Here is a 15,319-nt window from a genome sequence, read left to right as displayed (position 1 = left end):
GTGATTGGCTGCTTAGAAATGAAGTGTTAACGAGCAGTTGGACAGGTGTACCTAATAAAGTGGCCGGTGAGTGTATACAGATGCACTGTACATATCTAAGGGTGATAATGAACAGACCATTTCTTTCCAAAAATATAACTGGTTAGGGTTAGGGTTAAGGTTAGGGCTCAAGGCAGCTGATGCGGAAAGGCAAAAAAGACGAGGCCACTTTTAAATCCAGATGAACTGCTAATTAATTAGGTGTATCTGTCAGTGCCATAAATGTGCTGCAGGACTGCGCTGAATTTGGACCTCATCATTTCTTCTTTTAGATAGGATTAATAAAACTTTCATGAGTAGAGAGACTTATCAGAGGACATTAGCTGGATTAGAAGTCATAATGCTGCCAGTGCATGAAATAGGTATTTTTGTTATTTTAAAACGCCCATATAATGCTCATTTTCAGGTTCATAATTGTATTTTGAGGTTCTACCAGAATAGGTTTACATGGTTTTTATTTTAAAAAAAACACCATATTTTTGTTGTACCGCACATTGCTGCAGATCCGCTTTTTACCCTGTGTGTTTAGGTCTCTGTTTACCTACAGAGTGAGACATCTCACTTATATACTATCTTTGTTGGGAGTCGCATATGCACATTAGCTAGGCACGATCACGCCTGCTAGAAAACTTATTTACAACTTTGGTCAGTACACGGCAGGATTAGCTGGGAGACTTCTTCTAGACAAGGGCACACTTGCAGAACAGGGACATGGATACCCTAGCATGGAAGGTTTTCTTTCCACGCTTGTATGCGCGTGGAAGCACCAGAGACACAAATAACATCCTAAATCCCAGAAAAAGTTTGTTTCATAAAATGGGAACTTTTTTTATTCTTTCTCACCTACTTTTTGGTTCAAATCACTAACCACCCTGTCCTTAAGTTTGCCTTTGTCCCATTTTATTTTCAGTTTGTGACAGTTGAAAAACTTCTCCTTCCTGTCTGCCTACACTTGAAATAGATATGACAATTGGCTCTGTAGATCATACTTAAAAGTACATGTCCCTTTTGGCCTGAAGTTAACTGACACAGAGGGAATTTCATGAAGTTACAGGCCTTTTGGTCTTTGCTAAAAAGGCACAAATTCACTTTGAGATTCAACTAAGGTACAATTTTACTAGATAATCAAATACCAAGAAAGTGTGCCACTGCACAGTCAAGTCCCACTGACTCCACCAATCCATTCCTAAAATAGATTTGTTTTTTTTCTTAGTGGTTGATCATTTTGTCTGGCTTTCATTTCCCTCCCCTTGCATTTTTTTAGGTTGCGCTGAGCTGTGAACTAAACCCTCCATATTGGGTCAATGCAATGAATCTACCTTTCACTTAGCCTGCCCTCTCTGCTTAACACAATCTGTCTCTTAACACCACTCCCCTTCTCTCAGTCTACTACCTCATTCAGACAATCAAGGACCTCTCTTCACCACACACTCCCTCCATCTAAAAAGGATATAGAGTTTAGTGAGGAGGAAGAGGGGGAGTATGAGGAGGAAGAAGAGGAGTATGAAGAAGAAGAGGAGGAGGAGGAGGAGGTGAAGGAGGTTAAAAGAGGGAAGGTACAAAGCAGTGTCTGGTGGTTTCTAGAAGATGTAGAGGAAGAGACCTAGTGTGTGTGTTTGTGTGTGTGTGTGTGTGTGTGTTTGTGTGTGTGTGTGTGTGTGGTGAGTTTTTAGGATATGTCAGATACAGAGACAATAGCATCATCACTAGAAATATTTCTGTTCTTCACCATTGATTCTGCTTAGATACCAGTAGCTATCTCCAAGAGCAAACAGCCTATGAGCAGTGAGGAGGAAGAAGAGGAAGAAGAAGAAGAGGAGGAGGAGGAGGAGGAGGAGGAAGAAGAAGAAGAAGAAGAAGAAGAAGGAGAGAAAGACGATAAAGATGAGGAAAAGATGAAATTGAAAAGGGAAGGAGTTAAACCAGATGAGCAAATAAGACTAGAGAGCAAAACAATGTCAATGAAAACAGGAGAGATGAAGAAAGAAGACAAATTGAAAGTGTTAACTAAAGGGAGGAGAACCATGGAGCAGGTATTTTGTACAGTAGCGATAGATACTAGTGCCTGTTTGCGTATATAGACATTAGGATCCTGTTATACCTGGTTCTGGTGTCCAGACACAGTATTACAGGTTGTTGTGGATTTCCCTGTGTATTTAATATTGGTGTGTGTGGAGTCTTATCCTGACAATATACATCATCCCTGTGCTGGGAAGTAGTAGATTAATAGACGTTGTTTTGCATCTACTCCATTGTTTGTTGAGACTGGTTGCCCAATTTACCATTAAACTGACTGAGTAGTAGTAGTAGTAGTAGTAGTAGTAGTTTTTTCTGTCATTGAGCCTCAGTGTAAATTATTATGAAACCGCTTTTTCTGTATCAGCTGCAGCTTTTTAAATGCTTTCCCTTTCAAAGACTGGCCTAGTTTATATGCTGTGGAGAGCACAAACTCTCTCTCTCTCACTCTCTCTCTCTCAGCAGTTTCATACAGGCAAGAATCACACTAGATTAGCATTTTTATACCAACAAGCCTCTTCTAAGCCAGACATTTAAGCATCAATATATCAGTGTGTGTACGTATAATTCAAAGAATTAGCCGGATCAGGTCATGTCAATCTTTTCTTCTCCTGTGTGCAAAAGTGTCATAGGGCCCGCGTTTCACAAACTGCAAGCACACATACTGAGATCCTCTGTTTACTCTTCCGAATCCCGAGGGCTTTACACTCAAACAGTCTCACTGCTTCCATCCTCAGCCTCCATCCCCCACCACGTCAAAGGAAAGCAAGCAGCTCAATGTTTCCCCACATCTCTCCCTGACCTTCTTTCTTTCTCTATATTCATTGATGTCTGTCTGTCTGAGGTGTCCTCCTGGACATCTGTCACTCGGTCTAATTATGCACTCAAAATCTGTCTGTATGTGTTGTTGTATTCACTGCACATTTGTCACTGAAGTAAGGCTGTGTGACAATTTAAGATCATTTAGGCAGTATATCATGAGTTCACATATATGCTGTAAAATCACACATCTAATTTGGGGATTTTCAGGTTAATGTTACAAAGTGTTATATTGAAATGTGAGTCCACTCTAAGACTACGTAACTAAATATTTCCCTGTTATATGGCCTCTGAAACCTCTGCTATATGGCTTTCCGTCTTTATTTCCATTCCATATTTTCTAAAACAGTGTGTTCTTCCTCTCTCTCCTCTCTTCGGCCACTGTCCTCAGTTGCAGGCTCCGAGTGTGAAAGGCTTCGACTTTGCCAAGCTGCACCTTGGCCAGCAGAGTAAGGATGATGTCATGGTGATCCAGGAGCCTGTCCCGCCGGGGCCTGGCCCTGGACCCCTACCCCTCTCCCTTAAAGATGGTTTCAGTCCATCTGAGAACGGGGAGCTCCCCACACCCAAATCCAAAACCTCCACCAAGGCGTCCCGTAGCGGTCGAAGGCGAGAAAGGTCAGTACTGCTGGTAGCACAGGGCCCGAGGAGCGAGCAGTTAATAATTAGCCAAGATAAATATGACGAAATGAGAACATTAAATTATTTGGGCATATGTTTGTATAGGCTATGCTGTCATAGGTTACATAACAAACATCAACAATTTGTACCAGTCTGTTTTTGTGGTGTTTTACTTAGTTATGGTCACCAGATTATTCATTATTTTCCCCTTTGTTTTATCCACCACCTGGTCAAAACACTTAATCATAGACATGTGTTTTGGATTCAATACTCTACCCTATACAGCTACTAAGATACTTATTTACGCATTTAACATAGCTTGTTCTTACCCCGTCACTTTGATTTTCTATCCATTTGAGTTGGGACAGTCAGTCAGCCAGACAAAAAGCTCTTGACAGATCCTCTGTTTAAGTATTTCAATTATTGATTCACTCAACATTGAGGGGCATCACTTGTAGTATATTATCTAGTGTATATACTACTACCATATACTACTACTACTATATGCCTATATATATACTGTATATAAACCATTTTGTTTGCAGTCATAGTTTTAAATTAACCTACACATACTATGTGTCCTAGGAGTATTCAGTTTTTCATTGTACTGATAACTTAAATGAATATGTGCCCTATCATCAAAATCTCCCAGAACACTAACTGCTCTAGTGTACAGATACTATGTGACACCAACACATCCTAACATAAGCCCCAAATATTGTGTGTTTCTCCTTGATGGCAAGCCAGGAGAAATTCACCAGGGACCTGATCATTCTGTCAGTGGAAACACTTTCCAGCATGTGGCATGACAAGCTTTAAATCATATGAGCATTTCTTAGAAGTCTTCTCAGCTTTCTTTCTGGAAAAGCACGATTATGCATGGTACTTTAGCATGTTGGTGTTCTTGGACTTCTATTATTCATGTAAGTGTGTGTTTGTGTGTGTGTGTGTGTGTGTATGCCTGTGTGTGTGTTTGTGTGTGTGCGCATATGCGGGCATGTTTTTTGTGTAGGATCTCGCCGTCTGAAGGTGACTCTGTGGTAAGCGACCGTTCCAGTGAGCGGGAACCAATCGAGGAGAACCTGAGAGCCCACGCCACGCCCAGCGACTGCAAGCAGACCCGTAAGGTCCCCATTAATGTTTTAAATGGCAAGTAGCCTTGGCAACACACATTACTCCTCCAAACACAGAGAGCAAACACAAAGAGAAAGAAGGAAACTGAAGGGATTTGGCAGACAAAAAGACACCAGGCAACTGGCACCTCAAGGTGGCATGATTTGATTGTGAAGAGGGCCAAATCGAGGGGAGGGGGAGGCTGTGAAGGGGTTAAAAAAGACAATGCAGAGAAAGACAGAGGCCAGTGCAACGTCAACCCCACGCAGTGACAATAAGATTACAGAGGGGAACCATGGTAGGAAGTCTACTCGGTGGTCAAAAGTAGGCCAGAGAGAGGGGGGAGAAGGGAATAGGAGGGAAAAATAGTCTGACAGCTTGTTGATAGATTTACGCCTGCAAATGCCAGTCAGCGACGGGCCCACAGACTACAGCCTGACTCCCCCACAGAGGAATGTTCTCTGTTTTGTTATTGATAAATCTCTGCCTGGGACTGTATATGCTCCGCCACAATGTTTATAAGTAGGTTGTATATAAGACACACTTAGCATTATGCAATGTGCCGTCTTTCCCGCTTCTCATTCTGCCCTTGTTTTGAGCAGTTTTCTGCTCATCAGAAGCAGCTCCTTTCTTTCTTCTCTCTGATGTTAGGAAAAGTTTAAAGCTGTAAAATGTATACTTTTAGATACACTTCATTTCCCTCTCTATTTCTTTCTCCCCTTTTATTTTTATTTTCATTTCTAAAAGGTTAAACAGCACTCACGGTGGCCACACTTTAATTCACTAGGTTTTGTTTTAATGCTCATTGTCAAATACATTGTCACTGTTTTTTTTTTCTTCACTTTTTATGCGGTTTGCAGGCAAGAATAGAATTGGTAAGAGTTTGTCCTCTTTCAGTCTGTGTCGCTATAGACCCCAGGCTTGACCTCCAGTAGCTGTGTCTATGTGTTTGTTTCTGTGTTAGTTTTGTGCTTAGCTTGCTCTCACCATCCATCACTGTCAGTCACAGTGCAGAGACAATCCATTTCACCAACATAGGCAACAAAAAGAAATGAAATGTAGCTTTTAAATATAGAAATCCTACGCAGTAATGCTTCATCCTCTAGTTTAAGTCCATTAGCATTTAGACTTGCAATGAATACGCTGTGCTGACTTATGACCTGTACATTCTTGCTTCCTTCCTCAGGTCCTCCTCCTCTGAATGGTACAAACGAGCAGCTGTCCTCAGCCTCCATTTTTGAACATGTTGATCGGATTCCTCGTGCCGCAGATGCAAGCAGGAGACTCCCCAACAAAATCCAACTCATCGCCATGCAGCCCATGCCTGTCCCACCGCTGCACAGCCCACCCATTAATGGCAAAGTGCCTGACACCAACCAAATCAACAAAGAGGTTTGCTCTTCTGACTTTCCTTTTTTATTAACAAATAAATTCATTCAAAAGTTGTTTTTTCAGTTCAGTCAACAGTCAACACAAAATCTCTGAGGTTTCCGTGGAGTCCCGCAAATTATTCATTTAATTCTTTCATTCATTTCTTAAGAAAAACATATCAATTTGGTTCTGTTTGATGCTGTTTTGAATTGTAACCTGGAGTGTAAAAACTAAAAGGCATGAATCAAATGAAACACAATGCTTTATTTTGACAGGTAAATCAAATTGTAAATATAATCACTGTGCAAATAATTACATTATCACATTTTGTCAAATGAAACAACAACAAAGAGTCTAATACGTGCATACTTTTAAGGATGCTCACTAATAAGGTAAGTTCCTCCTCAGATCCAGGTAGCATTGAGGCACAAGTCAGAGATTGAGCATCATCGTAACAAGATACGTCTCCGTGCCAAGAGGAAGGGCCACTACGACTTCCCCTCCATGGATGACATGACGAGTGGCCTCCGAGATCCAAAGGACCAGGATCGCATCTATCAGAAAGCACAGATACAGATTGATAAGATCCTGGACCCCGATGCCGAGATGTCTGCCATCTTCATGGAATCCAAGAAAAGGTTTGGGTCATTGCACTTGTTTGGATATGTGGAGGTTAAATGAGTTTGTAGTTCTGACTACATCATTTTACATCCAGGCTGGCTTTAAGCGAATAAAAAAAACCTCCAAAATAAATCAATTAACTTTTCTTAATTTGTTTCTCAGCGGGCGAGGTAGGCGCTCTCCCAAACAAAGGATGAAGGACCAGCTAAATGGAGGCATGATGGAAGCAGACAAAGACCACCTCATCACTGAAGACAGTGATGCTGTTTACAGAAAGTGTCCTGGAGTCAACAATGTGGCCTATGTAGTGAGTATTACGGGAGAATCATGAGATTTGTACACGCTTCCATATACTGTGTAACCTCTTTGTCTCTAACTGCCCATAAATGTGATGTGTGTCCAGTCGGACCCTGACCAAGGTCCAGGATCCCCTCACAGGAGCCCCTCCCCCACCGATGACGTCTTTCTGGGTCCCGCTTCCTCTCCTCCAGGCCATGCCCCTCCCCCACCCCCCTACATGCCTCCACAGCCCTCCATTGAGGAGGCACGGCAGCAGATGCACTCCCTGCTGGACGATGCCTTTGCCCTGGTGTCGCCCACCTCTCAAGGCAGCATAGCAGGGATCACTCTCCCTGGGGTCAACACCAACCCTCCTATCGCCAGCCCTCCAGGCCGTGGCCCCAGATCTTGGGGTCCTTCCTACCAATCTCTTGGCCCTTTCCCTAGCGTGAGTAGACACTTATATCTACAGGATACGTTTTTACAGAGCATAAGTAACCATTCAGTCAACATGTTAATCATACTACTTTTCTGGATATAATGACTATGTGGGTAAAGGCAAAAAATAGAACAGTTAAAGTTTGGAAGTTCAGAAAATGTCAAGTCTTCTACAGCTGGATCAGTCCAAGCACAGTATGGAAAAATCAGTGTGGTCAATGTTAATGTGCCTGTGGTTCTCTGTTCACCAAAACATTAGAGCGGGGCGATATGTGGAAAATCAAATATCACAATATTTTTGACCAAACACCCCAATATCGATTCCTCAACAATATTGTAGTGTTGACTATTGGTGCGTTCACAAAATAATTACACAATGAAATTTGTAATAAATAATCATCAGTAATGTGGGAAAAGGCAAAACATAGAACAGTTACAATAGTCCAGTAAGTTCAGAAAATGACAGCACTTTACTGTAATGCAGTCTTTAAAACCAGGAAAAGACAACATTTATGTCATATCACAATATTACTAGTCCAAAATTTAAGACAATATCTAGCCTCATATATCGATGTCAAGATATGTTTGATATATTGCCCGGCCCTAGCACACACTCATTACAAATTATAATAGCAAAAGACACATGTAAAAATCCTTTGGATTCACTATCTCCTCCCTTTCTCAAGTTTTTTTTTGCTCATTTGCAGCATGAAGCCTATAGCTTCTAGTATAATCGTGTCCTCTTAGCAAACTAATCAGTTAAGTATTCCTCCATCTGTCGCCCCCATGAAGCTGCGACCTCAAAACCCCAGCTATCAGCTATCTACAACGCTCTAAGACTCTGCAGGAAAATACCCTGCATACGCTTGATCTGCATTAGCTCCTGTCACTGTGGGCTTGTCTTAAAGATGGTCCAGTCGGATAACTTCCCTGAAGGCAGCTGGAATAACATGCTCAGTGTTTGTGTTTGTTTTTGTACTTACTGTGTACTCAATTTAGGCTAATTATTGAAGAGAGGTCAGTGCAAAGCAGCACCATACAAAGGTCAGTTTATGCAGTGCCACAGTTTGTGACACATAAACTTGGAATTCATAATACTGTGCATGTGCCACACACTGATCAGGGTGTTAATGTCATGGGTGGAGCTTCCTTTGTCTATAGCAAATCTCTTTTTTTGAAATGCATGCAGAAGCGTAGCGCCGAGCTAAAATTAACTGGGCATTATATGCGGGAAAGTCATGAGGTGTTTAGAAATGGCAGAGCGTTATATTAGCTTTACAGAAGGGCGGGAAAGTTTTTGCTCATTAAATCACTCAGTTAAGGTTAGCAGTGAGGCATCAGTATTACAACTGTAGGAAAAACATCAGTATTTTTAAGACATACCACACACTTGACAAAATAATAGCAGTATTGTATGATTAAGCTATGATGTTTTATGGTACTAAACAAATCCTTTATTAAAATAGCTTAATTATCACTTTTCTCTTGCATTCTTAAATTCCATACTTGCATGAATTTTATACATTATATCAGTCCCTACTCAGCATATTATAACACCCCAGGTGACAAATATAGAGAGAGACTTAACAGTGAGCAGTGGAGCCATAAAATGCTGTCTGTTGGTTCTGCATTTGCAGGTTCAGTGCTTTAATATGTGATAAAAGGTCAGCTGTAAAAAAGAAGAATAACCAACAAAACTATGCTTGGGAAAAAACAACAGTGTTCACTACAGTGTATGAAGTGAGCCCCACTGCTTAAATATACTGTACTTGGCAATAGGCACGGCATTTCTTCGCATTCATAAGAAACAGCAACATCATCGAATCAAATAGCAATCTCTTTGAATCAATTGCAGTATTTGTATCAGCTATATCTTGATAAGATGTAACGTATTAAAAACATTTAGCACCACAAATGAAAATAGTTATGCAGTTATCTGCCCTTTTACAGTCTTTGTCTTCACTATTGTATGGATACTCAGTTTTTTCTCGACACACTGCGTGTCTTTCCTGTCTTTCCCAGAGGTTGACTGAGCTGTCCCCTCCACCTGCCCAAGGCCTGCTACCAAGGTCAGTAGTAGTCTAGGAAAATGGAGTATTAACGTATATATTAATAAACAATATGCTTATTTGACATTTACTTCTTCCTACACCAAAGTGATTTTCGGATTGTACGGATTGTACAGTCTAATTTGTAACACTTTACCAGTGGGAATGTTTTCCTTTAGGTGCACCCAGTGTGTTGGGCCTTATGAATAGTGAAAGAGGAGTCCTCTTTATTTTATTGGATTAATGGATCAGGTCCAAGCGGTGGTCTCTGGCTCCAAAAAGATCAAGGCCCCATGTGGTCAAACTACTTATCACCATCCGGAAATGTGAGCACCAAAGTAGCCAAAGTAGCTCTCATCAGGAGCTGTCAATCACTCGTGGTTTTAAATGGGAAACTTGTAAGACTATATGAACTGCATTAGACCAATTTTAAGTTATATCTTCTTGTACCACATACTGTACAGTAGAAGACAAACACCTGAAAAATATGCAATAAAACCTGTCCTCTCACTAATTATACACCAGTGTACAATATCAGTTTGGTAAGATTTTAAAAGTCCCGTGACATGCTGCTTTTTGGATGCTTTTATATAGACCTTAGTGGTCCCCTAATACTGTATCTGAAGTCTCTTTTATATAGACCTTAGTGGTCCCCTAATACTGTATCTGAAGTCTCTTTTATATAGACCTTAGTGGTCCCCTAATACTGTATCTGAAGTCTCTTTTATATAGACCTTAGTGGTCCCCTAATACTGTATCTGAAGTCTCTTTTATATAGACCTTAGTGGTCCCCTTATACTGTATCTGAAGTCTCTTTTATATAGACCTTAGTGGTCCCCTTATACTGTATCTGAAGTCTCTTTTATATAGACCTTAGTGGTCCCTGAAGTCTCTCTCTCAAAATTCAGTCTTGGTGCAGAATTAGAGCCAATAGAGCCAGTCCCACAATGAGCTTTCCTTAGTAAGTGTTATCTCTGTTTCTACTCTGTAGCTTTACATGCTATTGAGGGGGGGGGGGGGGGGGGGGGGGGGGGTTGCACTGCCAGGATGTTTCTCTCCTTCTCATGGGTAGGCCAAATCCTCTGGGCAGGCAAAGCCGAGAAAGGTTAAGTAACCTTTCCCCTTATGACATAATAAGGGGAAGATTCCAGATTGGCCCATCATTTTCCTGAAGGTAGAGCAGGATACCCATGGCTCAGTTTACACCTACTGCCATTACTAGCTACATATTCACAAAGAGACATTTTCATGCCATTGGGACCATTAAGTGTGAAGTTAGTGACTGTTCTTTACAATGAGATCTCCTAAAGGTCAGCACCTGCAGATCCTCACTTTGTCACAGCTTTTAGCAAGAAATGCCAAGTTGGACACAGACGTTTTTGTATTTTTATTTAGATATGACGAGTGTAGACATTGCCGCTGAAAATAATTCCAATAGAAAAAAATCCATCCTTCTTCTTTCTTCTCTCAGGCAGGGCCTTGGCTCGAGCTTCCTGCCGCCAGGAGAAACAGCAGGGCAATGTGAGCCAGACAGCCTGTACTCCAGCAGGGGCATCTACACAGATGAGCTGCCCTCCTCTGCCAGACCGCGGCCAGTAGGGGGAACTACAGGTACAGTTGGAAAATGCACACATGCAGACAAAAACTGCCCTAAACATCTTGTCATTTCAACACTGTTGGATTCAGATGTAAACAAAGTCCATGGTGTGCACAAATCTTACTCTCATTTCCACCTATTACATTTAAGCACGACATATTTTCACATGACAACTAGGTGTGGGAATCACCAGATGCCTCCCGATACGATGTCATCACGATACTTCTGCCAAGATACAATAATATTGCGATTTTAAACACATTGCAGTATTCTGCGATATTTTGCAATTTATAACCTTTTTTCCAACTTCTAATTTTCCCAAGTTCAAATGTTGTCCCCAAAAGGAAACTTTGTCAACATCTGTTTTATCTAACAAGATACATTTCTCTGTTGTTCATCTCATTTCAATTTTATTGTTGCAAAATGGGTTTGTCAAGCAGACAAACTGACCAACACATATATAATAAAAGATCCATACTTGGTGCCAGTGTATCAATACAGCATTGCCACTGAAAATATTGCGATATTATGCTGTATCAATTTTTTTCCACGATCTCTAATGAAAAGACAGCATTTTAAGAATGAACACTGTCAGGTTGATGAACTTTGTTACTGTCTTTATAGTTTGTTTGTCTGCGGACACAGTTCCGCTTTAGATCACTCCTGGATGTAGACCACAGCGCTGCTCCTTAATACAGCCACGCACCTCCACCCTATAAAGCTGTCAAACTGCAAGAAACTTGTCTCTCTCTTAAATTATTAGGAGCAGGCGTGATGCTGTTGCCATCATGTGACGTACACTAATAGCAATGGATTCTGGCATTTCCCTTATTGAGTGCCTCACATCAGAGACAGAGTGCTTTTCAGACTGATTGCATCAAAGTTAAACGGGCTGCTGTCAGGTACTGGAGCTCTAATGGGGTGTGTGTGTGTGTGTGTGTGTGTGTGGGTATGTGTGTGTAGGTGCCCAGCTTCATCATCTTACACAGGTGGGATTGTCCAGTCGGATGAATGGTTACCCAGCAGGCATCCGGGCGGCTCCGGGGCAGAATGGAGGCATTGGCTGGAACCACTATCATGGTGACCATTTCTCCAGAGCAGAGCCTGAAAAAGATGCAGTGAGTGAAACCCAGATTTGATTCTTTTTAAGAACAAGGTCTTGTCCTCCATCCATTTCAACCAGAAGTAAAATAAAATTATAAAATGTATTGTTACCACCTGGCTTAGGGCAGGCAACAAACGGGAGGTCACACACAGATAGATCAGTCAAAAAGTACTTTATTTAACTAACTAAACGTAAGCTTAATGGTGGGGTATGTAAGAGTAGAAACCAAGCCAGGCACCAAGCCAGAAGCCAGGTACGGACGACTGTCCCAGCTCCACCATCACTCCCAGCGGCGTCTGACTAGGGGGGAAAAGGGGGACTGAGTACTCAGGGGAAAAGCCCAAAAAGATACTGGAAAGCATACCTGTGAAAATGCCTTTCTACAGGGCCCAGAATTCTGTGCTACGCCCCTGATCACTCCTTGTACCTGCCGAACACGACATGCAGGCAGAGTGGGAGCGGTCCTCACAGCATGTTTCATGTCATCAACAAATGTAAATGTAAATGTGCTGTATTTATATAGCGCTTTTCCAGTCTTAACAACTGCTCAAAGCGCTTTTACATCTACAGGAAACATTCACCATTCACACACATTCATACACTGTGGCCGGGGCTGCCGTACAAGGTGCCACCTGCTCATCAGATAAACATTCACACACATTCACACTCCGATGCACAGCACCGGGGGCAACTCTGGGTTCAGTGTCTTGCCCAAGGACACCTCGACAATGACTGCAGGGGCGGGGATCGAACCACCAACCTTCCGATTGGCAGGCAACCGCTCTACCACTGAGCCACAGCCGCCCGAATCCGTGAAAAGACCAAAAATCACCAACGGACTGATCCCAAGAACAAATAGTGTCTGTGTTTCCAAAGCCGCATACACAGTAGCTTATTCCTCTCTGCCATAGAGCTCCATGTTTGTCCAGAAACTATTAAAAACACATCAGTGAGCCACACAACTTCTTTCATTACTATGAACATGGGCACTGTAGTTTTATATTGTTTTCATTTTTGAAAAAATGTTTATTGATTTTCACGAAAAAGAATAAAGAAAGAGGATAGCCCAGCACATCTGGGATTACAACAGTATTCCATTATCATAGTTACGATGGATACTATAAAGAAAACCATCTTAAGGTAATAAAGGTAAAGGAAGTTGAAATATGCAAATCCCATACTAATTTGCAAAGTGAAGTTTTATAAAATAGCCCCTGTAGATTATTTTGAGTCACACATACACCACTGCTGCTGTAAATTCTCTCTAGATCACCAAATGTTGCATCAATCCATAATAAGAAAAAGTCCCCAAAGAATGCAAAGAATTTAATTGGTTGTGTCTTTGTTTTATTTATTTTTATTTTCAGTTTTAGGAAATGACAAAGCTTTTTATAAAAATTAGACCATGTATTTGTGACCCGATTTTAAAGATAAACGGGCTTGGGGCTTAGAGCAACAGATAGTATTATGATTGCTATACAGTATATATATATATATATATATATATATATATATATATATATATATATATATATATATATATATATATATATATATATATATATATATATATATATATAGATTAATATGTTTAGTTGCTGTTATTCTAGTTCTCTCTCACTCTGACTGTAGTTCTGTCACTATCCTTTTTTTCCTCTATCGTCTCAATTTTTCCCCTCCTCTTCTCCCCCTTTCTCCTTTTTCTTTGCCCTTCTTTCCTGCCTTCAGTTCCTGGACTGTCCTGACTACTCGTCCTTCTCTATCTTCCAGACGCCCAGAGGTGGTATCAGGGAGCCTTCGGCGCCCCCTGTCCACCTAGACACCCCGGGGGTGGGCTATCTGTCGGCCCCACCTCCCCTGGACACATGTCCTCCCACCCACTCATCTGCCTCCCTGATCAAGGCCATCAGGGAGGAGCTGTTGCGTCTCTCCCAGAAACAGGCAGCTGTGCCCAGCTACCACAGCTGAAGCCCCGGCCTCCCGTCTGTTGCTCTAACCAGTCACGCCACTGACCCCGCCTGCCTGCTTCACCTAATCTGACTTTACTTCCCATGGAAGTCCCCGAGGGTGTACAGCAGAGAGATAGTCCTGCTTAACTGAAGTGAAGATGTGGCTTATAGAAACTTTGACATGAAGAGGCTGAACTACTGAATGACAGGATGGTTGTTAAAGCTCCTAACCAGACCAGCTGCAGCATGTCAAATCAGAGACAGTGTTATGAAATGAAGAACAATAATCACAGCCTATGCTGGAACTTTTAAGATGAGACCATGTGACATGTGTCTGTCCTGCACTTTCACTGTGGATCAGGGATCAGGGATCCACATCCGGGCGTTATTTGAGATCCGCGTTTCTTCCGCCTCCGTATTCCGCCTCCCAGTTCCATTCTCATGCTGCCTTCACTAAACAGGAATACCCCCTAAGACACATCTTATGTTCCTCAACATGATTTAAACCAAATTAGGTATTTTCTTGTTTCGCAATGCCGGCCCTAAACCTCTACATCACCATCAGGTGCTACTTCCTGTTTTCCGCCATGACGAGCCATGCTATGCCTTGACACTGTGATGTTGTTCACCGGACCCGGGACACTGTACCCGCCTACAGTACGGTCTAAGTTCACAGCCAGCGAGTCAGCTCAGACAGTAGACACAAAGGGGCATCCATAGAGACTAATAACACTAATAACACTACCTAGGTCTTTCCACAATTACTGCAGTAGAACAATTAGTCTGAGTTGATATCTTCTTGTGTACTATTTGCATTTATGTCTCGTGTTTTAACTGTATTTATGTTAATTAGCTAACAGACGGCTGGACAAAAATGGCCTTCATTCATCTTCGAACAGGACTTCAGAGGCATGTGTTTGAGCTACAGGCACACACGTGTTACATACAATGACTGAAGACTTTCAGTATGTACTTGACAATTAGGGTGTGTTGTATTTGGGTGTAGTTTGATGCACTGTATGCCGGCTACTTGGTACAGCTCAGGTCGTTCAAAAAGAGATTCCTTCAGCGATGAGACAGTTTGATGGGTCATGTTAATGAAGGAACGTCCCAGAGACCAGTATTCTGTTTCAACATGAACCTGTATTTACTATGTAGTGAACCACCATCTCTGTTTTATGCAGTATTCAACGCATACTTTGCCTTTTGTTAGTACAGAAGGGAGATAAAAAAAGCGCACTGTATTTGTCGTCATTTATGGTTTACTTCAAGTTTAAGTGGTTTTTAAAGTCCTTTGGATTTA

The 15,319-nt window shown here is 41.7% G+C and overlaps 1 protein-coding gene across 6 annotated transcripts in view; it reads left to right on the top strand.

The window, feature by feature from the left end:
- The window catches only part of si:ch211-1e14.1 (UPF0606 protein KIAA1549), a 45,317-nt gene extending 29,998 nt beyond the window's left edge, over nucleotides 1–15,319 (top strand). The window contains exons 12-24 of one of the 6 annotated variants that reach the window (XM_034878300.1): nucleotides 1,425–1,595; nucleotides 1,785–2,072; nucleotides 3,266–3,492; nucleotides 4,508–4,644; nucleotides 5,469–5,483; nucleotides 5,795–6,000; nucleotides 6,388–6,617; nucleotides 6,763–6,907; nucleotides 7,004–7,327; nucleotides 9,340–9,386; nucleotides 10,837–10,976; nucleotides 11,926–12,080; nucleotides 13,796–15,319. In XM_034878300.1, coding sequence (XP_034734191.1) covers nucleotides 1,425–1,595; nucleotides 1,785–2,072; nucleotides 3,266–3,492; nucleotides 4,508–4,644; nucleotides 5,469–5,483; nucleotides 5,795–6,000; nucleotides 6,388–6,617; nucleotides 6,763–6,907; nucleotides 7,004–7,327; nucleotides 9,340–9,386; nucleotides 10,837–10,976; nucleotides 11,926–12,080; nucleotides 13,796–14,035 — 2,325 coding nt within the window. In that variant the 3' untranslated portion in view covers nucleotides 14,036–15,319. Of the gene's footprint in view, nucleotides 1–1,424; nucleotides 1,596–1,784; nucleotides 2,073–3,265; nucleotides 3,493–4,507; nucleotides 4,645–5,468; nucleotides 5,484–5,794; nucleotides 6,001–6,387; nucleotides 6,618–6,762; nucleotides 6,908–7,003; nucleotides 7,328–8,024; nucleotides 8,688–9,339; nucleotides 9,387–10,836; nucleotides 10,977–11,925; nucleotides 12,081–13,795 lie in introns of those variants that run through there. The other 5 variants (XM_034878298.1, XM_034878295.1, XM_034878297.1 and 2 more) reach the window with 5 other exon arrangements.

This window comes from Etheostoma cragini, chromosome 8, assembly GCF_013103735.1.
Source record: "Etheostoma cragini isolate CJK2018 chromosome 8, CSU_Ecrag_1.0, whole genome shotgun sequence".
Taxonomy (NCBI): domain Eukaryota; kingdom Metazoa; phylum Chordata; class Actinopteri; order Perciformes; family Percidae; genus Etheostoma; species Etheostoma cragini.
Note: the sequence above shows the minus strand (reverse complement) of the source record. Positions and strands in the feature narration are given on the sequence as shown.